The sequence below is a fragment of the Pezoporus flaviventris genome, unplaced genomic scaffold, assembly GCF_033815535.1.
Source record: "Pezoporus flaviventris isolate CSIRO_AGI_PZ_B2104156 unplaced genomic scaffold, CSIRO_AGI_Pfla_v1 ptg000066l, whole genome shotgun sequence".
Lineage (NCBI taxonomy): Eukaryota > Metazoa > Chordata > Aves > Psittaciformes > Psittacidae > Pezoporus > Pezoporus flaviventris.
The window spans coordinates 13,896,869-13,924,867 of NW_026892614.1; the positions used below are offsets into that span (position 1 = coordinate 13,896,869).

The window sequence follows — 27,999 nt, forward strand, 5'->3', positions numbered from 1 at the left end:
CCATGGATTGTGCCATGGGCCCTTACAGATGTATGTGATCAGATCAGTTTTATATGCTTGATTGCCACCATGAGGCACCCAAATCAACATCACAGCCCATCTACGCCAGCTTCACAGGTTGCAGGAACCAGAGGGCTGCCTTCCGAAGGTGCTGGGTAAGCCAGCTCATGTCATAGACTCACAGAATTGCTTGGGTTGGAAAGGACCTTAAAGATCATCCAGTTCCAACCCCCTGCCATGGGCAGGGACACCTTCCACTAGACCAGGTTGCTCCACGCCCCATCCAACCTGGCCTTGAGCACTGCCAGGGATGGCGCAGCCACAGCTTCTCTTGGCAACCAGTTCCAGTGCCTCACCACCGTCTCAGTAAAGAACTTCTTCCTCACATCCAACCTAAACCTCCCCTGCTTAAGTCTGAACCCATTACCCCTTGTCCTATCACTACAGTCCCTGATAGGAGCTCCTCTTCAACATCCTTGCAGCCCCCCACGCTCCTCCCCTGCCACCGCCCCTCCGAGAGTTGCGCCTGCAGGGCCGCATGGAGCCCTCCAGGGGGCGCTGCCGCGGCAGCTGGCGGCTTCTGTGCCTCTCTTGGCGCAGGCCGGGGCCTGCCCCCGGTGCCGTGCTGGCAGAGGGGGCGGTGCTGTGGCAGCCGCCAGTCTCGCCGCCGTGGTGGGGCTGCCGCGCCGGGCCTGGTCATGGAAGCGAAGAAGATGAACCTGCCGCGGGGCCCCGAGAACCTCTGCTTTGACAAGGACGAGTTCATGAAGGTGAGTGAGGGGTGCGGAAGGATACTGGGGGTCCAGGGCGCCGCGAGGGGCCTCCTGAGGAGGGAGGTGGCGGGTTACTTGCGGGGTGAGGGGGTCCGGAGCCTTGGTCGGGCACTTGTAACTCCACCACGGCTCTTTCCCTGGGTTGAGGCCCCTGGAGGATCGCTGTGTTAGTGAAGGGGGTCCGGGCCGTTTGCAAGGCCAGGCGGCTTGCACCTCTGCTTTTGCACCGAGCAGGGCTTGCCTCTGCGAGGTTGAACCGGAACCTGAGCGGAGGGGAGGCGAGGCGAGGGGATGGGATGGGCGGGAGGAGAGGCCTGAGCGAAACGACACCTTGGGCGTTGCAGCCGGGTGGCCTCAGTGCCTCTGTGCCGGGCCGAGTGCTGCGGGTCATCTCCTGGGGCAAACCGCAGGCATGCTTCCTCCAAGTCAGCCTCTGCGTGCTTTGAAGCTAAGTTGCAGGTAGACTGATAGTCGGCATTCGGGCCTCATTGCTTGGAGAGTTTAAAAGTAGTTTTTAATACTGTATTCCAGTATGTGTTTGGGTTTTCTTTAAGAGCGTGCAAGGAATATACAGTCCTGTGTTTTGGAGAGCTAGTCTTTTAGGTACTGTGACCCACGACGTGTGCTTTTGGGGTAACAGACCAAGATTTTGAAACATTTAAAACTACTTTGTTAAGTAACCTTTTTGCCCCCCCCCCCGAAGCTTTAGTTTGGTCAGCTCACTGGCATACGGAATACTTTTATTTTGGAGGTGGGGAGGGATGTGTTCCTGGTTTGAACTTTTTACTTGCATCCTCATCTCTTTCCTGATTCATTTACAGCCGGATTTTGATGTTGATCACTTTGTATCAGACTGCAGGAAGCGTGTGCAGTTGGAAGAGCTCAGAGAGGATCTGGAGCTCTATTACAAACTCCTTAAAACTGCTATGGTAGAACTCATAAATAAGGACTATGCAGATTTTGTTAATCTCTCAACAAATCTAGTAAGTCTTATTAAATTGTACTGTGTAGTTCAGACTTCATGTAGTTTAGTAAGATTTTTAGTTTTCATATGACAAGTATGTGGCTTTATTTTGGCACTGTCATCTTAAACTGTGACCCCTTCTGACTGCCAGAGAGAAACTGAAAGACAGATCCTGTAGAATTCAGGTACTGTACGGAATTGCTGTTGGTCTGTAGTAAATGTTTTAGATGAATGCTTTTTGTCTTGAAAAACTAATTCACTAGGAAGTTAGACTCCAGGCAACTTTTTTTTTTCCTCAAACTGTCAGCAGTTGTAAAATTGAAGGAAATAAATCATTAAAACAGAGTAGCAATGATACAAATAAAGGCATTCTGAGGGATTCTTACAGAAGACTTTAAACTTACTATACAGTCAGTATATCTTTAAAAAAAAAACAACAAACAAAGCAAAACCCAAAACAAAACCAAAAACCCCATCAACATATTTGACTGAAAATTGTGATTATTTTCATATTAAAATGTCTTGCCCACTCTCTCTCCTGCTCTTTCATTCCAGTTCATCCAGGATTGAATTATACAGGTTCAAAGACTGAGATTTACCAATTTTTTTAATGGGAAGAAAAATTTCCATAGGTCAAGGATTATTTTTTTTTGGCTTTGCATGACAAGCAGTCTAATGTCTTTATGCCTGTATGTGGGGTAACATATTTTTGTATTGCATTTAAAACTGGAGACTATAAAGGGGTGGTATCTTTTGTCAGTTCTCTTTTAGTATCTGTGAAGTCATTTCTTTGTCTTTAATTCACATATGAGCTTATCAAAAATGTCATAAATATTTTTATTATAATTGCTTTAGGTTGGCATGGACAAGGCTCTTAATCAGCTTTCAGTACCCTTGGGACAGTTAAGGGAAGAAGTTATGGTATGCTCAAAACGATCATTGTACGCAGCTTGGTAAACTTCAGCTACTTTTCATATGTTGTACAGAATGTCTTTTACTTATGTCACTGATTATTAAAATAAACTTAAAAATTAATGACTTAGAATGGTAGTAGGAGAAGCATTGTGTTTTCAAGCAGTTGTAGTAGCACTAAATTTACATTTTCATGAAGATATAAAAGATTCCTTAAACATGATAAATGAATGAACTCTTGCAAGACGAGTCTATGGTGAAATATTGATTCTGTTTCAATATTTGAGTAACTTTTTAGTAGGTAGTAAATAACTCAGAAACAACACTGGCCCCTTAAGGACTTTTTTTCCTCAGAGCTGTGGTTTAACCATAGAAGATCACCCTCTTGAAGGTGGGTCTTATTCTCCCACGCTGGCTTGATCTTCAGCAGAGGGCAATTTTTGATCACCTTGGCAGCCAGTTTAGAGGGATGTTTGCTGCATAAATATGCCTTCAAAATATCACAGCCTTGATGTCTAAAATAGACAACAGGTTCAGTTACCATAGATAAATATTTATTATGTGAAAAATGCAACTTATGTCTGATTTCTGTCTTCAGTTTCAAGATATCATATTGGTTTTAACTGGCCGTTTCTGGGTGAAAGGTGATTTGTTCTCAGTAAGAACACTTCTAGTCAAAATGATGAAACTTCTAGTGGCAGTACTTAAGGAGCAGGTTATACTTTCAGTTATTTAGTCTTATTTCTGGCTTTTTCACATAGAGGGCAGTGGGTATACTGTAGCTTTTATCACTCCTATATTCCTAGTAATCCTTCTCCTGTTTTAAGTTAAGATTTTTGATTTAAGGTTTTTTTAAACCTTAAGTGGGAAGTGACCTTTACATAGTGACTTTCTCTCTCAGAGTCTTAAGTCTTGTGTCAGTGAAGGAATCCAGGCAGTAGATGACCGGATGACTAAACAAGAAGATATCAGAAGAAAAAAGGTATAACAGCTAAATTATTACTTTTAAAAGGTCCTCCTTAGGATGACTTTGGTTTTGCCACTAACCCGAAGAAAATTTAAAAAGTTCTAGGCTGTCTAGATGCACACTGTGTGGGATTTTGTACCTATAAAAACAGTTATTGACATTGTGGTTGGCAGACTATTTTTATTTTTTTTTTACACTATCTAATTGAGCAAAAATATTTTACTTTATTTGCCGAAACTATGCATTTTTTATTTGGTTGGCTTTTGTTTCTACTATAGTTGCTCATGTTTCTGTTTATAGTAGTGTATAAACTTGCTTATTATGAATGTCATTGCAATACGGTGGTTTAAATTTTTATATGGGGGACACTAACATTTGTCTTTCTGCTGAACTTGGAAAGATATCAGGGATAAGAACATCTGTTCTATGTCTATGACAAAAATGTGTCTGTGGGGTTTTATGGACTTACATGAGCAGTACTTCGGCTGATACATGGCTCTAGCATTAAGATGAAGGGAGAAAACTTACATCAGTAAAAAAAAAACAAAACAACAAACCTAAAAAGCTATCCAAAATATCTCCAGGGTCATTAGATAATGTAAATTGGGATTGGGTTCATCCATGAAAAAATTTTCTTTAATTGCAGATGTGTGTCCTGAGACTTATTCATGTTATTCAGTCTGTTGAGAAAATTGAGAAGATACTACATTCTCAAGGCAGTAAAGAATTGTCCTCATTAGAGGGAAACAGGTAAAAAATGCAATACTCAGTTTTGCTTATAATTGATGGGACTAACTTTATTTCATGGTATTACTGTAGATAAGTTTACAAGCATTAGGATATATATTCAGAAATGTAACTCTGATGGAATAAGTGAATGTTACTTCAGTAATTTTGGAGTTTGTCTTCTGTAAACTGGTCGGTCACACAACCTGTAACTCAGCCTCCAAAGTTCTGAATTGCAGTGCTTTCAGTAAATGTGCTATTTGAAGTTGCATGCAATAATATTTTTTTTCTTGGAAGTCACTAGTCCTGTCATGTCTGAAATGTTCTCTACACTACATTTTATTCCAATACCATTTTTAAGTAAAATGGGAATTAGCTTTTCCCTGCTAGTTTTCCCTGCTTTATATATAACCAAAAGGACTGCTGCAAGAATAGTCTAAGGCAGGCAAGCCACACATGTAAAACTTCTGGTACAAGGAGGGTTTGTGACAAATTCCAACAGACTCACAAGTTTTGTTTTTTAACAACTTCAGGGAAAGAAAGGTAGGACTGCTTCTTTAGAGATAGCTGTCACATAACAGAAAGGAGAAATAAATCTGGATGGTGAAGAGCATTTACTGCAGTTTCTGAGCTCTGTAAATCTGACTTTTCATGTGACCATGAACAGCACTGCCATATAGAAGACAGTACTTCATGCTGAGGCAAGATCTTATGTTCCTCTCACCTTTGGTTCACCTACTTCATATCTTAGTAGCCCCAAAACAACTCTAGTCATGTTGCCTGTTCCAGAGTATTATTACATGATTGCAGTAATTGTAGTAGTACCTATCAGGATTCCAAACATTTAGATGAAACCACAAAAACTGGGGGAGATTATTATCTATCTGCTGCAGATGAAACTGAGTTGATTTGAAAGAATCTGACTATGTATTCCATCTTGTATAATCTCTTTTCTAGCTCACTTTTAACAGGACAAGTTTTAGAGAGAATTGCCACAGAATTTAATCAACTACAATTTCATGCAGTACAAAGCAAAGGAATGCCCCTTTTGGACAAAGTAAGACCAGTAAGTATTGCATGGTAGTCAGCATTTGCAGGGTCAAGCGAAACCAATAAAACTCAAAGACAAATGCCTGTTTTCACAGTTTTGTTGAATTAATTTATGGGTAAAAATGTGTTTCAAGAGGTAAATTTTGTCAGTCAAGTAGAAGTATTGCTGCTTCTGAAGATCTAGACTTTGCTTCCTTACTTTAGAACAAATTACTTAAGAGTAGGAAATATAACAAGTTTTTTGTCAGCCTAATGTATCTTGCAGTTTGCCTGTTTGGTGATATTGAGGCTTAGTTCTAGAGACTGATGTTGGTTTTGTTAGCTGCAGTGTATAGACCAGAATATAAATGGAGTATTTCTGCAGAGTTGCTGTCTTGAGTATATTCAGGTTTGTCTTTTTGTGAAATTTATTGCCAAACTCTGGCTATTCAGCCTGGTACACTAATCTCTCTAATAGTCTGTTTGTCGTAACTACTGTCACAGATGAATTGATGTTTTGTGGTTTTTTTCTTCTACCCATTCATTGGGAAGAGGGAATAAATGAAAACTTGTGCTGAAAGGTAGATATCATGGAGACGGGGTAATGCTTTTACTGGGTTAGCATGGAGTTGGCATTCTTGATTGCTTTAGGGCTAGTAAGGTAGTTCATAGTTCCATTTTTTCATTATATACACATGTCTGTTGGCAATATAAACATGTTTCAGCTCAAGACTTCCATGGTACCATGCTGATTCATGGACAGTTTACAAGGCCATTCTGGTCACCTTGTTATCAGACATGTTATCAGACACTTACAGGAATAAGTGCAAGCAGCAGAGTAGTATTCATGGTGAGAGAACCTTTGTTACTTTGTTGTGTGGCTTCCTTAATGGTGCTTGCCAGGACTTCTGTCCTGTACCTCGTGTTGCTAAGGTCATCAGATTGTAGGTTTCATGACTAGTCAGCAGTTGGGTTACTGACTTGGCATGTTTAGAACAAATTCTGTGGAATCGTTTTAGGATGGATGAACACAACAGCATGCAAAAGGGCAGAGAATAATTTTGACTGGTTAAATTGGTACTTCAACTGTAACTACTAATGTGCATTTCTGAACTTGTTTCAGATACAGAGTTGTAAGGACCATCTTGGGCTAGCAGTGTATCTGCAGGTAGGGTAGCAAGGATTCGGATCTAGTGGAAGAGATGTAGCAGGAGATCTGGAATAAGAGTCATCAAAAAGAATGTATGTTGACTGAAGCAGCTGTTTGGCAGAAGCCAGAAGGAATGTAATGATGTCATTTTTTTGGTACCAGTGTCACTCAATGTCTTTGGTTTGCAGTAATTTGACAAGTAGTGCTGGGAACACACTGTCAGGTTTTGCAGTGAGGGATAAATGCCACAGTTGTTATCCCAGTGACTTACTGTAAAACTGTTGTGTGTTATCACACATAGTGGTTCAGTTGAACAAGGAACATTTATCAAATTTTCAGGATAAAGGTGACTTTAGATAAGTTAACACATAATTTGCAACATACAGAGGAAAATACTTGCCTTTTAACCTTATTCTAATAAATACTCTGTTAAATAGTATCAGTAACCCACTGAGCTTGTGCTGATGTTCATTTCTTGCTAACAGTTAATAAAACTTGTGCACCTTTCAAATGAAAATAGCGAACTGAGGTATTTCTGAAAGAATATACTTCAGCAGTAATGACAAGGCTTTGTTTTTTATTACTATTTGTTTCTCTTCATAGCGTATAGCTGGAATAACAGCTATGTTGCAGCAGTCTCTGGAAGGGCTGCTCTTGGAGGGCCTTCAGACTTCAAATGTTGACATAATACGTCACTGTCTTCGCACTTATGCAACAATTGACAAAACACGGGATGCAGAGGCTTTAGTTGGCCAAGTGCTTGTAAAACCTTATGTAGATGAGGTAAGATAAAAACATGAATCCTAAGAAAATTGTTTTGCAAACATGCTTATTTTTCCTGTTAAACTCCAGCTTTCATCATCAGTTTCAAAATGCCTTTGAGGAGAGAGCAGGAGAACTGAGCCCCAGCACAAAGTCTTTGTTGTTATTCTAGAAAAAAAGGATTCTCTTTCTTACCTGTGGAGGGTTATTTTGGGCCAAGGAGTCCAAAAAGCAAACCTTAAAACAAGCGTATGACTGCAGTAAAATCCAGTTTATTCTGGACCAGCGTCCATCTGTGGTAATTGGACCAGATCTGGGGCTTGCATTTCTCCATGGCTGGCTCAGTAGCAAGCAAATGCAGCAAAAATAGTTCTTAGTGCAATGTCCTTTTCTTCCCATTGTCTGAAGAAACAGTTTCTACATTTTCTAGCTGTTCCCTGTGACAAAACAGTATGTCTGATGCCACCTGAGCTGTATGTCGTTGTCAGTAGGATGTTTCTTTTCTGCTGCTGGGAATGAAACATTTAAAATTTTCCTGACTTTATTTTGTATGCATACAGATTTATAAAGCAAAACTAGCTCCTGGCTTTGGGTGGGAGAGGGAGTCAACTGATGGTTGTCCTCCCCTTAAGGACAAACTTCCTTTGGGTGCTTGCTAGTGCTGTAGCAACTGCTCTGGTGGGGGACAGTTCATCTTTCCCCTTCAGTTTTCTCAGTGCCTGTTCTTTCCCCACTTCTGCACCGTTCTGCTTCTTTATGTAGCAAGAGGCAAAAGTGTTCAGACAGGTAGAAGAATACTAAGAAATGTAAGCTATTGTTCTCTTTTTGTATTGTCTAACTATTGTCTGCCTTCTCTTCATGGCAGCAATTGTCTGTGTTCACTGGATATAGGGTACTGTCCAGGCAAACTACTTTGCTAGCTGCATGAAAGGCTTAGCATTTTCACAGAAGATTCTTAGCTATTGGCTTACCTGCATGTGGGACTGAACCATCAACATCTAAATTTAGAAGAGATTTATGACTTTGTTCTGAGATTCGATTAGCTTTTCCCAGCCATCCGTTTAATTTCACAGACTGCTTCAGGTGTCAGTGATATATGAAGTGGGTGGGGAGCCAGACTAGCATTTAAAAGTAAGAAACTCATTCCCATTTTTGCGGCCAATCTTCCTAGCTAGAGTGCTGCATTAAAGGAAGTAATAATTCAAGCTGGCAAGTTATACTTGGAAACTGTAATATAAAAAAGTAATATACTAACTATCCCAATGTTTGGCTTGCAGTGGTAGGAGTTTTGAAGGACTAGACTGTGAGTCTTGCATTACAGTATTTTGTATTCACTTTTCTGGCGTTTAACATTGAACTCTTCCTGGCAGGTGATTGTGGAACAGTACGTTCAATCTCATCCTAATGGCCTTCAGTCTGTGTACAATAGACTGTTGGAATTTGTTCCTCATCATTGCCGTCTCTTGCGTGAAGTAACAGGCGGAGCTATTTCAAGGTAACTATCTTGTGGTTTCTTTCGATTGCACTGAAGTTACAGCAAATATCATACACTTTCAAAATGCTGTGCATAATTAGCTTTGATGTAGAAGCCACCTGTCTGGCCTTTCCTAAAGATTCACAGTCAGGCTTGATTTCTGGTTCATATCTGTGTTTTTTCCAAAACAGAGCACTGAACAGACTTCCTGGGTGCTGTGGCCCAGACCTTCAGAGTGGGGAAAGAGAATCCTTTGTTTCAGTAGTAGAATTTAGTACTGTTCATAGTACAGTGTGTCAGATAGCTTGTTTTTAGAATCCATGAAATATGATTGTTCATTTCATTCAAGGAGAAGGGCATAATAAAGCTATTAAAAAATGTAAGTTCAAATATTACTGGGTTGTTAGTGCACATCAGAAAAGTGGGCATGGTCCCCAGAGGCTTGCTGGTTTTTTGCATGTACTAGAACTACAAGTTTAATTGATTTGTACTTTCAGTGTCTTTCTAAAAGTGCTTAATTCCTGTGCAATTAAATTGGCTGTTTTGAGGGCGAAATAATTCAGGTCTACTGAATTTTATCCATTTATTCATCTGTTTGCAGGCTTAATATAGTAGACTGCTGTAATTAGCAGAACTATGGATGTAGCCTTTAGGGACTGCAGAATTACTTTTTCTGATTAGTCATCCATTGCGGAGCTTTTTATGACTCCTAAGTTTTACTAACATTTCAATTCTTTTAATCCCTTAGCAAGTTATAATCTTTCTTCTTAATAATGGAATGTTTGTACTATGATGTACTGAACCGGAATTAAATGCTTGTATCTCTTCTGCTCTCAGTTTATAAATTTTTGTAAGCAAGGTAGCTTCTAATCTTCTGCTCTGAAGCACAATGTCATGTATAAATACAGAGTGGAACAATTATGAAGAACTTCTGCTTCTTTCCATTGCATTAGTTGCATTACTCTACTTGGTACCTCTTTGGAGTTGTTGAAATACACAAGTAAGAATAGGAGTTTTCAGCTGAAATGTAATCATCTTCTAGAACACACTTGCAAAATACATAACTGATAAGATTTTAAAGCACTTTGAGAGTTATAAAAAATACTTTTCATTTGCTGAGACTGTGGGATTGGATAGGAGACCTCAAAGGAAGAATAAGGGAATTAGCATACCTACATAGAAAAACTTAATCGCATCTCATCTAATGCAGTGCATGTCTTTTTAGTTAATCCTGCCTTCACAAATAAGGCTGATGGTAAAATATAACTGTGGAATAATTGCAATTTTATTTCAGTGAAAAAGCAGATATTGTTCCTGGATATGATTTCTTAGTGAATTCAGTGTGGCCAGAAATAGTACATGGTTTAGAAGAGAAATTACCATCACTATTTAACCCTGGAAACCCAGATGTGTTTCATGAGGTAATCATTTATTTTTTTTTTTCATTTCTGATTCCTTTGGCATATACAAGACTTGAATGAGTTATGTTCTCTAGGGTTTTTTTTCCTTGCTGCTTTTGTGTAAATTCATGTTGTTGCAAGAGGTAATCTCAAATCACTTGATTTAATTTTCATAGGAATTAATTCTCCCCTCAAGTTTGCCAGGAAATCTCATACGGGAAGCCACTAATCATGTGAATTTGGTCATAGCATTTGTTTTAGGAGTAGGTGTTCCTTCTTAATTGTAGAATTGCAGCATAAGTGAAGGTGGGAGGGGACAACTCCAGTGTTTGCCCAAGAGTAGGACTTCTGTATAAAAAAGGCTTTAATGGTAGTGCAATACCTGAGTTACAACTTGCTTTCTACTGTGGTTGGCTAAAAAAATTTGTTTCACTTGCTTGTTTTAGTTTTGCTGTCTTTCAGTACTGCAGATTATGTTGTGATTAGAATCATGAATCGACTAATAGAAGCAAAAATATTTGAAGGCAGTATGATAAGGTTTAGAACATAAAAGATGTATTTTCTGTGGTATTGCAGTTAATTATGAAGCCTGGTTGCATTATAAAATGAATTTAAACTATTTGTCACTTTTATATTTTCATCATTGGCAGCGCTGTCCTGCCTCTAGAAGATCATCTTTTACTAGTGTTGAAACAGATTTCTTGGTCTGGTATGACAATTGGCTGTGGCACTACTTGATTAGTGTGTCACAAGCAGAAAATATGGGCTTTGTGATCTTCTTCATGTCCTGTCTGTATTTAACAGAATTGCTGAAATTTTTGATTTTTTGATTTTTTTAAACTTGCAGCTTGACTCATGATTACTGTGAAATTTTTCAAGATGGAGATGGCAGGCAATAAAAAGTAGTGTGAACAAAAGCACAGTAGGCGGCTCAGAACAGATGACTTAGAGAAATGTTAGATTGCTGGTGAAGGTGTCTAATGATTCTTCTTCCTGTGTTCATGCAAAACTGCTTTTACCTAAATAACTTGTATTTGTCTTGGAATTTAAGATCTTTTTCATACAGATATATGAATAATTGAAGGCAGGCAGATATGACAGTGAATGTTTGCAGGGCAGGCTCTGAATAAGAAGCAAATAAAATAGATGTTGAAGGAAGTTATGGTAATGATGTGCAAATGACACTGTAGTATGTTCCCCCTCCTGGTAAGAATACTATGTTTGCCATACAGTTTCAGTCACTCTTCAAGCTTTCACCTATAATGCCCTGAATGCTGCAAATTGTGACCTATGCCGGGCTTCTGTCGTCTCTGCTGTTTGGTTTACACAAGAATGTATTTTATCTGCAGAGGAGCTAGGTTTGTTGTTTTAAATGAATTCTTTTTAAAAGGTTGTCGTATTATACTGATACTGACCAGCAGTGACATTGTGTTTATTAAACAAACATAAAACCCCATCATCCCCACATGACTTTCAGGTAAACCATGTAGTAGGTCTAAAGTACTTTCCAAACTGCTTTTGACTACTTAAGTGACTCAGAATCTAAACCATTAAATTTTTTTACCTAAAAATCAATAAGAAGCTGACATGCCAAGTGTAAAAATTTCTGTCTGAAGACTGATAGTTCTGAAATAAGAGGGGGAAGATCAACCATTAAAATTGTTTCTGCACTGCTGATAAACCAAGTAATGCAACACAGATTTGAGACAGTAATCTTCTATCTGTGTTTTCTAGATTAATAGAAATTTAGAAAAGTGTATTTTTTTCCATATGTACGTATGTATAGGTTTAATGCTGAAAAGTTTGAATATGCAGTATTATCTTTTGGGAGGTTTTATAGAGCTGGAGAAGAGAAAAATTATTTTTTAAATCCTGGAAGAATTGAACTGGCAGTGTAAGCATGAATGTTAAATCCATGCACCGTTTACTTATGTAGAGTTTTTCTTAAAATTGTTTCATGTTGTTGTGTCCTTATTTCTGAGTCAGATTTGTAGATTTACAGGGTATGTGAAAAGAGTACTTCTTTTATACCTAAACACTCATTTGACATTGTTTAAGTTTAGATTCCTCTGTTAGAAAATTGCTCCATTTTGTTTCCCACTTTAGCTTCTCTTGAAGTCAGTCCTAAAAGCTGAAATGGGAATGAGTCCTACAGTTAGTTCTCTCTCTTGGATATAATGTTATCAGTAACTAGATAAATGTCTCTTGAGTTGTGTTCTATTTTGAACATGAATGTTAGATCTTAAGAGTTTTTTGGTTTATATCGCTGACTAATACTTATGGTAACAAAGCATTAACAGCTTATTTACCTTTTTACATTGCTTAGTTTAATAGAAAGGAAGCCTGAAAGGGTACTAATCTGTCATTCATTCTGGATTTAGCTCCCATGCCTTGTATGGTTCCATTGTGTTATAAATACAACCACTTTGGGAGAAAAGTCGTTACCTAAAAGCTTTTGTGTGCAATTTTCAGAATGCTGTCTTGACCCACCAAACTGTCTTTACACACTACAACTGCCATGTCACAAGAAAAATATGCTTAAATTATACCTTTGACAAAGTTAGGAACTTGCTGGCATACGCAACGTAAAAGCCCATGTCAGTACATGTCGTGTAGCCACAGTTGTTTCTGAGAGCAGACCCTGTAAGCAGCAATTCAGGAGCTTTTCCTAAGAATGTTCTGCTGCTTCGTAAGAAGCAAAGTCACATCACTCATGTAGCGCTCTGGACTGTGGGAAAAGTCTTGCTGCCCTGTTGCTGCTTTTACTGCAGTGAAATCAGAAGCACCAGGATATTCAATCAGGCTTATTTCATTAATTCATAGTGGCTTACTGAGCATGTACCATAGGTTTTAGGGCTGCTTTGGTTTGGGTGTTTTTTAAAAGAAACTTGCACATAAGCCAAACTTTTTCATTGCACAGGTAGACTTTAGCTGTATTTTGATTCTAAATTGGTTTACACAGGCTTTGTGTTCTTGGCTTTCTGCTTTGTGTGTGACTTAATTTATTATTTCATTACTTTCAGGGTATTAGTAAGTTACTGTTTAGAGTAAGCCCACAGTGCCTTTGAGTATTAATATAATCTCTCTTTGCTTGCAACTGACTTAACACTGTTTGTAAACATCTTATTAGAAGTATACAGTGGATAAAGTTAGTTTATCTGAAATTGAAGTTCTTATGCAAATACTTGGTATTTGCAAAACATAGTTTTAGGCAAACAGGTCTAGAAATTCCTATAATACAGGTCCATATAACAAAAAAATAGGCTTTCATTCTCGTGTTTATATTTACTTTGGGATTCATTCCTGATTATTTGTTTGTTGTATGCCTGTTATCTCCTGAGACTGACTGTTCTTAGTACTGTGCAACACTGTTGTTCCACTCCAGTGACTAAGCTCAGAACTATTCATACATACCTTTGATCAGTTCTACTTGTTCAGGGTACTTGGACAATTTTATGCTTTTTAGAAGTGTCCTGCACTGGCTTTTCTTATCACAGAATAAGCACTACTAGTTAATCGGTTTTGTTTTCACTGCAATCCATGATTTTAGCCTAGCATGATTAAGTAGTGGAGTTAGTGTCAGCCCATTCTGAAGTGTGATTATCTCTAAGTGTAATACAAGAGTTCTGCTGGATGAATAGTGACTTTCCTTGTCTGCTGGGACCTGGTATGTTATCAGAATGCTTGTTCTCCGCCTGCAGAAGTACACTACTAGTATGGATTTTGTACGGAAATTTGAACGACAGTGTGGCTCCCAGGCTAGTGTGAAACGGTTAAGAGCTCATCCATCTTACCACAGCTTTAATAACAAATGGAATTTGCCTGTGTATTTTCAGATAAGGTTAGTATGCAATTTTTTTTTTTTCTCACTTTCAAAAGTAAAAGTCAATCACAGCGAGATGATCTGGCTTAGGGTCAGATCTCATAGTTCAGAGTTTCCCTTGTCAGCAAATTGTAGAAGTCAGACTAAGAATTTAATTAGTCAAGTAACTGTTTTATACATCTTTTGGTAATTGAGCAAAATCACAGCCAGCTGCTCTTGAATATGTACTGCATTACACTGTTTTTGGTACATTACTCATAAGACATTCAGGAACAGATGTAGGTAAGTCTTGAAATCTTGTTTCAAATTCTTTTTCTCTAGTATCCCTGGAACTAAACTGTGTGTCGAAGAATGCTACTTGTGCAAATCCAGAGGAATACTTACTGTGAGGGAAGGAGTCTTTCTTCTTAGAAATAGAGAATTAAAGGACTTGATAACTTACAGCTTTTCCAGATCTAGAATGTTTCTGGCATTCTTTGTGTCTCACAGGATATACTCTGTGAAGTGCTGGGTCTTGCAACATGGCTTTCCCAAAGATTCCCCCTACTATTTCCTTTTCCTGAGCAGTTAAGTAATAAGTTTTAGGTTACTTTTCCAACAGGTCTGATGTATCTGCAGCATTATCTTTTACAGATCTTGCAGCTAAAAGAGAGCAGAAAAACCCAAGAAAGCCCCATCTTAATTCAAGTAATGCTAGAATGTTAATGAACAGAATAGAACGTAAACCATATTTTTAGAAAGTGTAGTCTGCACATCTGCTTTATGGCTGGATACCAAGTCTCCAGGCAAGAAAGAGAACTATTGATGAAGTCTGCTATGACCTAAGTGTGCTGTGTGTGATCTCTCTTGGTCCAAAACCTTCTGAGGGTCTCTAAAGAAAGCGTAGAATTTCCAAAAGAGAGGGGAGAGAAACTGATGTATTTTTTAACCTGGCATTTTTTTATTGCATGACTTTGTAACTGGCAATAACAGGACAACCATAGCCACATTTATCCAGTATCTTTAATCCAGGATAGATTTGCATTATTGGTGAAAAATTTCATCCAGGAATCTTAGAAGTGCTGGAACTAGTATAAGTGACAGGAGCATGGGGCTACGAGCAGAGTTTTGGTGTTTTGTTGCGTTTTGTGAAATGTAAATGCAAAGTAGCCCCAGGCTCTGACATCCTGGTTTGATTTTTTGCTGGCACATTTGTTCCTTCAGCTGTGTAGTGAATTGATAGGAGGATCTGTTAACTCTGAGCGAAAAAAGGCTGATGTTCAACTCCAGTCAGTTTCTCCAAACCACTTAAATGTACAAATATTTGTGCTGGCCCACGGGAGCAGGCAGGTGTACTTACTACAGTAGCAGTGCTGAGTGCACAGACTAAAAATGTTGAACTGTAGCCATTATGAACCTTTTAACAGATGTATATTGTTAATAGGTGTGTGAGTCTGCCGTTTTTGTTTGAAATGTTTTGTTTGCAACTTTTCTGATAAGTGACCACTTGATCAAACTTTGATATTCTTGCTCATAAAATTTAAATGGACCTTCAGCATGTTCTTTCTGTTCAAAATATTCTTCTCTATTAGGTATTTTGAGCTTTAACTGATGAAAAAAAACCGTAAAGAACAAAACAAAAATAAAATTCCTTTAATCCAGGATTACTGTAAATCTAGATAATTCACGATTTCAGTGAATGGTTGGATAACAGCAGCTGTTTTATCTTTCACTTGTTATTCCTATAAATGGGAATAATCTGTTAACTTTTGAAAGTGCCCATGAATTCTTCAGTGCACAACTGTGAAAATAATGCAATCTATTAATAATATATATATCAAGGAAGCTTATTCTTTATGTCAATATCCTTAAGTCAGGATTTTATTTAAGTATTATTACCTGCCCATGGCAGTGGGGTTGGAATGAGATAATCTTTAAGGTCCCTTCCAACCCAAACCAGTCTATGATTCTGTTGTCTTACACTGGCATTTAGAGTTAAGATAGTTGGGATTTTTATTTTTTCAAGCATTTTTCTTTTTTCAGTTACAGAAATCACATGTAACAATCAGCTCTCAGTGAAGCCTTTACAAACGATCCTTTAAGGAACAGATAGATGTACAGGCGTTTCTTCTGTAGCAGTGCTGGCTCAAACAGCCCCAGTGACTCTTTCCCTTTCTATTCCTTAAATTACATCAGTAAAACTGAGTGTGGAACTGTGGTGAACGCCACATTGGGATTTTTTTTTCCTATGTAAGAAATATTCAGCAAAAATTATGTTGTTAAAAATACAATTCCATTCTCTAATCCATTTCACCATAAGACTTTAAGACACTGCTCTGTCAGTGGAAGTGGTGCATAGGCAGGAATGAGGTTTTGAAGCCATTTCACAACTATTTCTAAAGTAAGTTTGGTTGCTAAACATGCATTAGGAGTTTGAATAAGAAAAGCTAGGTGGGTCCCTGGTCTCATCTGGAAATGTCAGTTAAGAGGAACCCTAAAGTTTTGTAGGAAGTTTGATAGAAAGGCCTATGTGCACATAAAAGGGGTAATCAATGACAATAGAGCTTTCTGTAGGGGAGGTTAAAGTGATAGCTTTGTTTCAGCATTTAGAGGGAAAAGCTGGTTAAGGAATTTTCTGCAGCTCTTGCCTGACAGTTTTTAGATGAGGGAAATGCTGTGTTGTTTATCCAGTATGCTCAAACTAAGGGAAAGTGTCAAAAGTTTCAGTATTAACTTTGCTGTTGTACTAAAAAGCTGGGGAGGAAAGGTTTATTTTTTCTGCTGTTTTAAAGGGTGAATTTTTTACAAAGGAGGTGAAAGGTATCCTGTGAGGATCTATTGATTTTTGCCAGGTACAGAATTGTTTGCAGAACCTTATGCCACTCTTCATTAACAAACATGTAGAAAGCTGAAGCCTCTGATGTCATGTGACATATCTGAAGGTCAGCTAAAGCAAGTGTGAGATAATTTGTTCACTTTTAGTTTAAAAACAGAAACAGAACAAAAAAAAACTTCAGTTCTCAGAAAAGCTGAAGATTTGACACACTGTGAGCGATCATTTTGTTAATGTTTGCGATTGTGACCTTGATAATTTCCCAAAGTATCAGCTTCATATCTGCCTGTGAAATGTTAAAGGCTCATTTTCAAGTGTTTGAATGTCGGTCTCATTTATATCCGAAATCATGCTGGGAAAAAATAACCATAGATGTAAAATCTGTCCACTGATAACACATTGAAATAATACTGAAATAAACACTGAAAAAATGTTTAGGAGTCAATTTAAGCAATTGTTGAATTGTAATATTCAAAACCTTTCTGTCTCTCAGATTCAGAGAAATAGCAGGGGCCTTAGAAGAAGCACTTTCAGATACACTAGAGGAAGCACCAGGTAAACTTGCAATAATAGTTTATTGTGAAGGAAATGGTGATATAACTAACAGTGGCTACTGTCTGTCGATTAAGTAGTGATATGCATCTAGTGGATTTACATGAGATTTCTGTTTTCTGATGAATGTATTAAACAGTTCATAGAGAACTGTTTGATTTTTATAGAGAAGGCAATGTGAGAGTATTGTGCTGTTTGTGATAACTTCCTAAAAATACCCCTTTTGGCAGTAGCCCTTCACATATTTGTGTAACTATCCCCTCAGTGCAAGAAGGAAGCAAACTGGCGTTTGGTGCCCTCTAAGTGACAACCAAAAGTCTGTGCCGTGTTACTGTGGAATATTTTTCTTATTTATTTTAAGACGGTGTAGAGGTGAAACTGGTTATCTGTTGGCAGCATATGCAACATTATAGGCTTGCTCTGGTTTCTCATATTGGTGTCTGCTCCAAAAATATACATTGATTTATGAGCAGATGAGGAGATACACACAGGAAGGATTACAGTGGAAGAGAAAGTATGGTCTATTCATTAGAAGTATACTGTAATCAGAAAAGCTTACTTTAGTTAACAGAGTAAATACTCATGAAGAAGGCAGCTAAGAGTCACATAAATGTATCTATGTGTATACACACGTATGCTCTCTGAAGAGGGAAAGGAGAAATAAATCCTAATGGAGATTAAATGTGTAAATCCTGCCACTTCAAGGCATTTACCTGGAGCTTGCAGACACATTTATGTCTCTAATTGTATGCTATAAAATGTTAGTGCATGAACTACTTTTAAAATACTTGGTTTAAATATGGATATTCCTACTGTGTTTTAAGGAAATATTTCTATCTCAGATAAAACTGTGATAGGAGCAGTGGTTTAGTGCTGAGGGAGTATTTCTGTTATGGCTGGAAAGCATGTCTAATCATAAGACAGCCAAAAATTATCTTGGGATTGTTACCTCCTAAAATAGATTATTTGGCTAAGCTGTTCCTGCCTTTGTTGCAGGCAAATTCTCATTTGTTGCTTTTGCAACAGTGAAACTTAGTGAAATTTGAAATCTAAAGTAATGAAGAGCTAATATTTTATGACTGTTTTAGACGGTGCTTAATAAATCCTCTTTGTGTCTTTTTGTAAGGCTTTTTTTTTTACCTTTTTTTTTTTTTAATCTCGTAAAAACAGTGTAATTGTATTATCCATCTTTTAAGCATGTGCTTAGGAACTTGATCCTTGTGTGATTGTTTCTAGATGGCAGCTCATACTATCTTTTGGCCACCCATATGGTCTGGACAAGTCTTCTGAAGTGCTGGTCAGATCAAATGTTTTTGCCATTATTAGCACACCGCCTGTGGAAACTCAGTCTTCAGATTTTGGCACGCTACTCTGTGTTCATTGGTGAGGTAAGAGAACAGCATGCTTGTGCTTTTGGTAATTGGGTATGTCCATCAAGAGACCTTTTGAAACAGAGTGTGTGGCCTCTTTTTAAGCGCTTTTTCCCAGAACTTAACATTCTTTAAGAACAACACTTTTGGCCCGATAATGAGTTTGTTTTATAAAAAGCACTACTACAAAACATGTTATTAACCACAGAAATGAGTGTTGCTGCGGTGTTACTGTCTGAAGGTTATCAAGGCTGTATTTCCATGTATGCTTGAGGCCGCCTCTGCCACTGAAAAAAGTAGCCACAATCTTGGTTTTGTTCTTTTTGTGTGTTTACTCATTGGTACAATGAAGAGGTTGTGAAACAGCCAGGTGAAAGCTTAACCCTGACAATAAAAAGGGCTAAATTAATCTAGGTCAGTTGCTTAGCATTGAGATTGTAAAACCCGAAGTTTTATGGGCAACTGACTCGACATCAATGATTCCCTGCTTCTGAGCAAGAGAGTTATACTTTGCCCTTCTACTCCCTGCTCCCAGCTGTACAAGCATGCCTTTGTCTCTTATGTCATAGAAAGACAGCATGATAGAATAGTTGTGATTTAAAGGGACTTCTGGAGGTCATTTGGTACAAATTCCTGCTCAAAACAGGGACATCTTAAGTAAGGTTGTTCAGACCAAGCTTTTTGAAGTTGAATTTTAAGTATATCCAAAGATGCTGATTTCATGCATCTGGGAACCTTGGTCGAATGACTGACCACTTTTTCTTCATATTTGGTCAGAATTTATCCTTGCTACAGTCTCTATCTAGTGCTTCTTACTCTAACACTGTACCTCAAGGAAAAGTTTGAGTCCATCTTATCTTCATATGCCCCTTAGGTAGCTGAAGACAGCAGTGAGATCTTCCTTTATCCTTTTCTTGTGACTCAGTTCTCTCAGCTAAATTGACTCATGAACAGTGCTGATAAGTACCAGAGTTAAAACAGAGCAGTTGAATGAAGTATGTGTTTGACAGATTTGCTCAAAATCATCTAACTCTATAGTGCACCAGAAACTGTTTTCAAAATAAATTTTATAACATATTTTAGGAATGCTAATATGCTTTGTACGTGTGCCATTCTCATGCTGAGAATGTTATACATTCTTTACTGTTTCTCTTTGTCCAGCTTTAACTGCCTTCACTATTGCTAGGGTTCATATCTCAATTTGATGTTTCAGGTTTCTGTAAGGCCTATTTCCAGTGAGAACACAAAGGAAAGCAAAAAATCTGTGTTAGCCGGTAAAAAGGAATCTTCTGTAAGCCTCAACCCTAGTGAGGAACAAGGGAACGGGTCTTCTCCAGAAAGTCAGCCATTGCCTTCTATATCTAGTACTCAGTTGGTACATGTGGCTGCAGATCTGGACAGACTTCAGGATCAGGTTTGTGCTTGTGACTTTACTTACAAAAGAGACTTTGTTATCTGTGTATTCTTATTGTTTAGCATCTTGTTAAGGACATGAAATAGTTTAAAATAATGTACAGCTTTTTTTTTAATCTTATATGCTAATACTGGAGTAGTCTAATGTAGAAAATATCCCCTGAAATAAATGGTCTACATTGTGTTTATTTGCAATAGCAGATTACAGAAAAATTACTTTGGTTATTTAAACTCTTTATGAATAGCTGCTGGACTTAACAGCTAGCTAGAACAGTATGTTTCTGGTCATTTTTGGTGGAAAGTGTCACTGTGCCAGAGTCTTACCTTTACTAGTAAAATCTCTGTTGCAACTTGGAGTGTGGTGCAATATTCAGCTTTAATATTATGCTCTCTTTTAAATATTTACAGGTTTTAATCTTTGAGATTGAAAAAAGTTTTATCATCGTGATTGTACTTTACTTATAGTCCAGAATTTTGAAGAGAGATGTATGGCATTAATTTTCTTCTAGTAGGGATGACTTCTGTGTATTTTTGGTCAATAAGGCTGAAATTTCTGTAATTTGTGAAGTATTTTTGTAGTACTGGTTTCCCATAAATGCAGTAAAAATATAGAAAAGAAGGTGTCTTTTGATGCACTGGAGGCATAGAACGTAGGGAAAGTAATGAAAATATGTTTATAACATGACTGTATCTATTTGGTTTGGGTTTTGTTTTTTCTTTAGATTCCTGACATCTTAGAAATGGTTAAACCAAAACTTGAAATGATTGGCTTCAAGAATATGTCCTGTATTGCAGGTAAAGCTGAGAGGCTGAATTCAGTCTCCGTCCCCTTTCTCCCAAATCCACTCTGCCAGCCGAACAGAATCAGCTTTTACATATAGTGTCATTATTTACAGTGAAAAAATGGAAAATACTATTGGTTTTATTACTTAGAAGAAGCTTGCTTTAGGTTTAACTTGTTAAATAGAAGCTTTCTTGCCAGGCAAGGTTGGACAGAGTTTTGAGCAACCTGGTCTAGTGGAAGGTGCCCCTTCCCATGGCAGGCGAGTTGGGACTAGGTGGCCTTTAAGGTCCCTTCCAACCCAAACCGTCCTATGATTCTGTGATCTTGAACTGACATTTTGAGTCTGGAAAATGTTTGATTAAAATTGAGAGTTTGAAGTGCCTTGGTTTTTTTTTTTTTTGTTTTTTGTTTTTTTTTAATGGGAAGCATGCAGCCTGATTTCAATTTAGTAATTAAAGCCAAGCATGTAGCTGGTTGAGTGAGCTGTTCCCTGACAGAAATTCTGTGCCGTGAATTCCACTTAGTTCTCTAAATTGGAATTATTGGTAGATGTCCAAGTCCATAAGAGAGGTAGGAGCTTGTGCATGTCCCCCACTCAGTAGACGGCCTGTTGTCCATCACAGCTTTGAGTACGCTTGCAGTCATTCCATAGGGAATTTGGATACTGTTAGCAAGAATTCCACAACCACAGTTTCCATGGTAGGTTGGAGCTTTTTGATTCAAGGTCCTTGCTGCATTGGTACTAAAAAAAAAAATGGCAAGCCTGGACAATGTTACTTTTTCCTTCCCTCCATCTGTTTTTGTGACTAAAGAATGGTTGATGTTTTATAAATGGCTGGTGTGTATTTATGAAGCATTCTGTATTTGACACCAGCAGCCATCTAGGATAATGAGTGAAATTGGGATGATAGTGGGGTTCACATAATTTATGTTGTGATCGGGCAGGGTAGCTCAGTTTAAACTTTAGCATTTTTACTTCAATAGGAGCCTTGGAAGACTCAAAAACTTCCTTATCAGCCTGTGTGCCTACCTTGAATAACAGGATTATCCAGGATCTCAGTGAGTCCTCCTTTGCTTACCTGAAGAGTGCACTGGAAGTTCCAAGGTTATATAGGAGAACCAATAAGGTCAGTGCTAGTTGCAGATACAAAAAAAGTCTTGGAAAGGCCAATGCTAAGAATGTTAACCAGGCAGTACATTTATGAGTTCTTCAGGCATGTTCATATCTTCTTGACAGTCAAGAGCCCTATTAAATACCTTGAGATAATTTAGTGATTTACTGGTTTACTTCATTGCAAAGGGAAAAAAATGGTATTTTCAAAATTTTTGGTAGGGTAACAATGAGGGAAGGGCAAGGAGTAGAACTGTTCATCTGCAAGAGTGGCAGGCTTCTTTTGTCTATGTCAAGAAACTTCTTCCCAGTGAGCTAGCTGCCTGGATTTGATTCAACAAGTATCTTGCACAGAAAGAGCAAGATGAGAATAGCTAAAAAGAGTAATTTTTTGAGAAACTAAACAAATAATGTTGAAATATGGTACCAAAACCAATTGTCTGATCTTGGCTCTTTCTGATACTGACTTGCCTTTGCCAGTCTGTCTGCACAGTCATGTTGGTAGTTAGCTTGTTGCCATCCAGGCAATAGAGAGAAATTTGATTAACAGGAGCCACAGAGTACTACACCCTTGCCTGATTTGAACACACAAATTCTAAGATTTGCAACTCTTAAGAGCTTAATGATGTATTTCAGGTGTTAGAGATTTTGTGTACCTTGGGTGTGTTCTGTTGCTTTGCAGTGCATGAAGTTCACCCAAGCTATGTGTGGATCATCCATGGAGAGGTGAAGCATTCTGCAAACAAAATTAGAAGAGAAGATAGGGGATACTAGTTATCCCAAAAGCATTCCTCTGGAAAATATACTGAGGGAGCAGGATGGCATAAGAACAGAATAAAAAATGTTTTCTGTTTAGTGAATTGTATCATGAAATAGTAGGTATTTTCACATAGATATAATAGTCTATAGTGGACACTGAGTCTGTTCAGTTTTCTCTGAAATAGGTGTGATCAGAAAGGGCATTTAGGATCATGCCCTAATAACAGGAGTGGCTAGCTAGCACATGGATCTCTCTAAAAGCTCTGGTAATTTTGAACACTGTTCTATATTATATCACACTGTATAACACTACTAAATGATTTTGTGATGGTGTCTTTCCTGTGTATGATGACCTCTTCTTTAATTTATTGTGAATGAAGTGCATATCTCTTTGCTTAGGTGCAGGCTTAGGATTTTATGTATGTGCTGGAATTTGATGTTGATGCTTTCAGTAAGTAAATTACTGGTTCTTTTTCCCCACCTTGTTTCCCTGTCATCTACCAGGAGGTGCCAACTAAAGCTTCACCTTATGTTGACAGTGCTCTTAAGCCCTTCTTCCGACTGCAGAATGAATACAAAGGTACATTGAAGCAGCCCATGATTCATCAATGGCTGGAAAGCGCCCTCTCTGAAAGCACACAAAAGTAAGAGGAACCATGCAGAACATTGTTGGTATTAATTGAAAACTCCAGTGTTCATTGAATGGGCACAGGAAGAGTACCTAAAGCACTATGAATTAACTGCAAAGAAAACAAGAATGTACTGTCTTTTGGCAGGGTGTATTTCTTCAGATATACTCTGGTGTCGCTTATTCAGCAGATGAAAAGCGGGATGGATACCCGACTTCTGCTCAGAGCTGTGCATAGGGCATTTGAAAAATTGTTTAGCTCTAGTAATGCAACAGTGAACTAAAAATTTGCATTTTGTTTCAGAATTGATGTAAGACCTTAACCTAGTTATTTTCAGGGAACAGTGGGTGAATTTTCAAGAATCTGAGTTCTACTTTGTTTTGGCTTTTGAAATGTATATAATGATTTCTCAGGGTCAGTGATGAACTAATGTGTATGAAGTAGGCTTTTCTGTAAAAGTGAATTTTTTTTTCTTTCTCATTTATCTTCCTTAATTTAGGTATTATGAAACTGTATCTGATGTGCTAAGTTCTGTTAAGAAAATGGAAGAGAGCCTAAAAAGATTGAAGCAAGCCAGAAGAACTGTAACTTCAAACCCTGTTGGTACAAATGGAGGCATGAGTGATGACAACAAAATCCGACTGCAGCTGGCCCTAGATGTTGAATATTATGGAGAACAAGTAAGTTATGAGAAACAAGTTTATTTATTATTGTTACTAGTTTTGGAAGGGTGTGAGAGGAAAGAGAAGCTTGACTTAGTTTTTTGGCCTTGAAAGCTTTGTCATGGGGGGGGGGGGGGGTGTGTGCTTTCTTTTTTTCACATCTGTATCATGCAAGTGACTTGAGACTTTGGTGATTGTAGATACCGCTTGAGCAATGCATGCTTTCCTGTCCTTTCTTATACAAATGCAAAACTTGTGCTTAGTGCTCGGAAGCACAAAATAAAACACACTGTATGGACAGATCAGAGGGCAGGGACCTTCCTTAGCTCTGATCATCTTTATGGCCCTGCTTTTGTTTGCCTTCTCTCTGGATATTTCCAACCTTGACTTACTGCATAGTAAAGGGTCTATTCCCAAGAGCTTTAAAGATGTTAGCCTTATTTGTTGTTCTTAGTAGCTGTAAGTTACTTTCAATGCCAAATACAAAACCTTAAATAACAAAATAAATAAGAGAAGTAAATGTTCCAGGAAATATGTGCAGTAACTACATGAAATTGTTTAAGAATACTGTTTTGTACTAATTTATTTCTGAGAATTATATACAGAAATAAACAACATTCCAAGTGCAGGTCTCTATCATTAGCTGCCAAGCAGTTGCCATCGGTCTTGTTTGTGAGCAGATTTTGTTGATGTATTATAACAGGTAGATAAAGTCTGCCTGTGTGTTAACAGATGCTTTTCACATATTTGGGACTTAAAGGAAGGAGATTTGGGTGCCAGTATGGAAATCTTACTTATTATTTGGCAGGTTTTTGCTGGAGTGGGCTTTTGTTCTTTTATTCCCATTATGTGCACTAACATCACTGCAAAGGGAATTTAAGCTGAACTGGGGTAGATTATTCATGATCATTTAGGAGCTGTTTTGGTACATGTGAACATTCCAAAGAGTTAGTTCCAGCAGCAAGCACCTTTTTCAGAATCATTTCATTATGGTTTTGTTATGGATCCAGGTTTTCCTTTTTCATTGCATGCTTAGTTTTCTCATGGCCATATTTTCCTAATTGTCAGAGCAATAGATTTCCTGAGTAAGGAATGACTCACAGCAACCTCTCTATTTGTAGAGTTGTTCTCATCCCCCAGGAAGTTGAAGGCTAGAACCATAGGCTCTTGCAGCTTTCATCACCATGCTGTTGGCTGTTCCCGGATATATTCATGTTTATCTTTAAAATTTTCCCCAGAAACCTTATCTGAGGTTTGAGAAAATTTCGGTTGAAATCAATGCATTAAAAACAAACTTAGAGCCAAGTTTCTCTTTCCGACTGTTTCACTGGACAACTTCCAGCTGGATATAGTTACAGCTTGCCTAGATGATGGTTAAATATTTCCTTGCAAGACACTACATTAGCTGTAAAGACTTAAGTGAGCAAAGTTGGCTACAAATATCTTTTTATAGCCTGCACTGTATGCACTTGTGAGTTTTTGCCACATATCAATGCAGGACAAATCATGTGTTTTGCTAAATGTTTTAAGTAGAATAATTAGTGAGCTTTTGATGTTTTAAAGAAAATAAATGTATGTTCTGTGTTTTCAGATACGAAAGATGGGACTGGAAACAAGCAATCTAAAAAGCTTTTCAGCACTTACAGAGCTGGTTCTAACTGCCAGGGATCAGGCTACAGCGGAACAATCCTAGATACTTTTGAAAACATGTGACTGAAGATAAACAGTGTCCCTAAAAGAAAGAGAATTTAACTCTTCTTTATTTTACCAAATAAAGTAGCAATGAAGTGCTTCCTAATGTATCTCAAGCAGCCAGTCTGCATATCTACTTTCAAGATAGGCTTGTTTCACCAAGACTGAGCATTTACCAGAGTTTTCCATCATATGGAAAGCAGTCAGAAGTTCTGAACTTTCTACTGTAGAATAAAAGTGGAAGAAAATGTGTTTTTTTTATTTTTGTTGTACATCTTAAAATGTAGAAGAATGAACTTATATGATGAAAATAATATGTAATAAATTGTCTTCCTAACTTCTGGTGTCCCATATATTTTTAATTCAAATGGATTCATTGATGGCTGTCAAAACCTTTCAAAGGACTTTATTCTAGCTCTTCTGGAATAAAGAAAATGCTTACAGGAATAAGAATCTGCTGTTTATTGTTACTGCTTTGCACTTACCTGCTTTCCCTCATTGTAGGATATGCTTGGCTCTTGATTGAGGTTTGAGTGGTTTCATTTTACTGTTTTTTTAATTTATTTATTTATTTATTTTTTTACTTATTCTATTTTTTGGGGTTGGGATGGAAGGTGTCTGTTGGAATTTGGCAATTTTTTTTTCTTGAATACATGTTGAATTCTTGTAATTTCAAACCTAGTTACAAAGATTTGAGCCTAGAGTGATTTGTGTGCAGACATCTTTTACATGTGAGGGACAGGTAACACAGTGGGGGACAGTAGGAGATGAATTTGAGGCTTTCAAATGAGAGAACGCCTTGTGTAAGTGAAATAAGGTTGTGTTTGTGTTTTGGGGGTTCTGCTTTTTTTTCTTACCCTGTGAAGATCTGTCACTGGAATTCTAGTTCATGTTTATTAATTAAAAATACCCATCTCTTCCTAAAGTATTTAGAGAGCTTGGGTCTTAATGGGGGAGCCGAAGACAGCACAAGTCTTTGAAGTACAGAGATACAGAGTCTGTAGTTCATGGCTATTCTGTATCATTGAAGTTGTAGGGAGCACACCTTTCATGGCATTAAGGCTTTTTATTCCTCACTATTGACGAACTGGTCATATTCTAGTTGAGAAGACACACCTGTGTGATCACTGTGCTTTTGAAGTGATTAGGATAGGTGATTATTAGGACTTTTATAATTTTATGAAGGGGGACAGTGGGGAAAATACTGCTGCTTAAAATTATGTTGATTCTTCTTGGATTCTGCCTGGGTAATGGAGAGCAGGATTTGGCTCTCCTAGTTAGCTTACGTCTCTCTTCATGGCAACATACACAACCGAGAGAGCATCCAGATTCATTGCTGAAGAAAGCAAAGTGAGCCAGCTGGCCAGATAGCACATCCTTTTGTTTCATTCAGTGATGTGGAGATCTTCAGCCAGCCAAGGGCTTAGGTAGACACTACTGAGTGCGCCTAATTCTTACTACTTATGAAGAAGAAATTTTTTGTCTGTGTTCTATTTTTAACAGGCTTTCAACTGGTGAACCTAGAAAGCTTGATCTCCCTGCACCTCTTCATTAAGAGGAGTAGAGACATCTTACAGCTTACTGTTTTCAGCAACGTTTTCTTACTATAGAACAGACGTGTGAGTTTGAGACTGAGGTTGTAACATGCATTGTGGAACTTCTTGTTTTGAAAGGTGTGTATAGATTTAAATGTCTATAACAGCTGTTACTAAAGTAGCAGGTTCTGAGATCTCTGCATATAGCTCTGTCTGTATCCTCCGAAATCAGGGAAGAGGATGCATTCTGTGTACCAAACCAAAAAGACATGAAAAGATTACTTGCCCTTTTGTTGCGTGTGATTTCCCACATCTTCCTGCAATAACAACACTTGCTGCTTGCCATCTTTGGCTTGCTGAGTACACAGGCTGAATTCTGTTCTTTTCCATTAAAGACCAGCTTTAATTTCGGGCAGGAAATAACATTGTATAGCAAATCAAAATCATTGAATGGCCCTGTGATTGCTGTAAATATCTACATCACTGGGTTTATGTCAGTTCCCCATCTTTTATTTTTGTTCACTTGAATAGCATTTAATTTTCTCTCAGTTGGATACAACATTAGTTAAAATATGTGATACCCCTGTTGAAAGAAAGAAGTGAGTTGAATTGGCTTTGTCTTTAATAAAATGAATTTTAGCATTTTCAAATATTGTGGATCAGTGAGGAGGAGAGGAACTACTGTGTAAGTAAGTGTGTT

General features: G+C 37.9%; 1 protein-coding gene across 3 annotated transcripts; it reads left to right on the forward strand.

The window, feature by feature from the left end:
* The first annotated feature begins 592 nt into the window (after positions 1-592).
* COG2 (component of oligomeric golgi complex 2) lies at positions 593-26,101 on the forward strand. 3 transcript variants are annotated; one of them, XM_061471300.1, is made up of 18 exons: positions 593-770; positions 1,595-1,756; positions 2,593-2,658; positions 3,551-3,631; positions 4,263-4,366; positions 5,300-5,408; positions 7,125-7,304; positions 8,654-8,778; positions 10,052-10,178; positions 13,859-13,998; positions 17,286-17,347; positions 18,581-18,732; positions 19,928-20,128; positions 20,850-20,922; positions 21,896-22,038; positions 23,286-23,425; positions 23,910-24,090; positions 25,664-26,101. In XM_061471300.1, exons 1-18 carry the CDS (start codon positions 699-701, stop codon positions 25,763-25,765), a joined length of 2,220 nt encoding a protein of 739 aa, XP_061327284.1. In that variant the 5' UTR covers positions 593-698; the 3' UTR covers positions 25,766-26,101. The 3 variants fall into 3 exon arrangements, with proteins under 3 accessions (XP_061327284.1, XP_061327285.1, XP_061327286.1); XM_061471301.1 differs by lacking the exons at positions 593-770; positions 1,595-1,756 and having other exon boundaries at positions 2,603-2,690; XM_061471302.1 differs by lacking the exons at positions 593-770; positions 1,595-1,756 and having other exon boundaries at positions 2,646-2,678.
* The last annotated feature ends 1,898 nt before the right edge of the window (positions 26,102-27,999 follow it).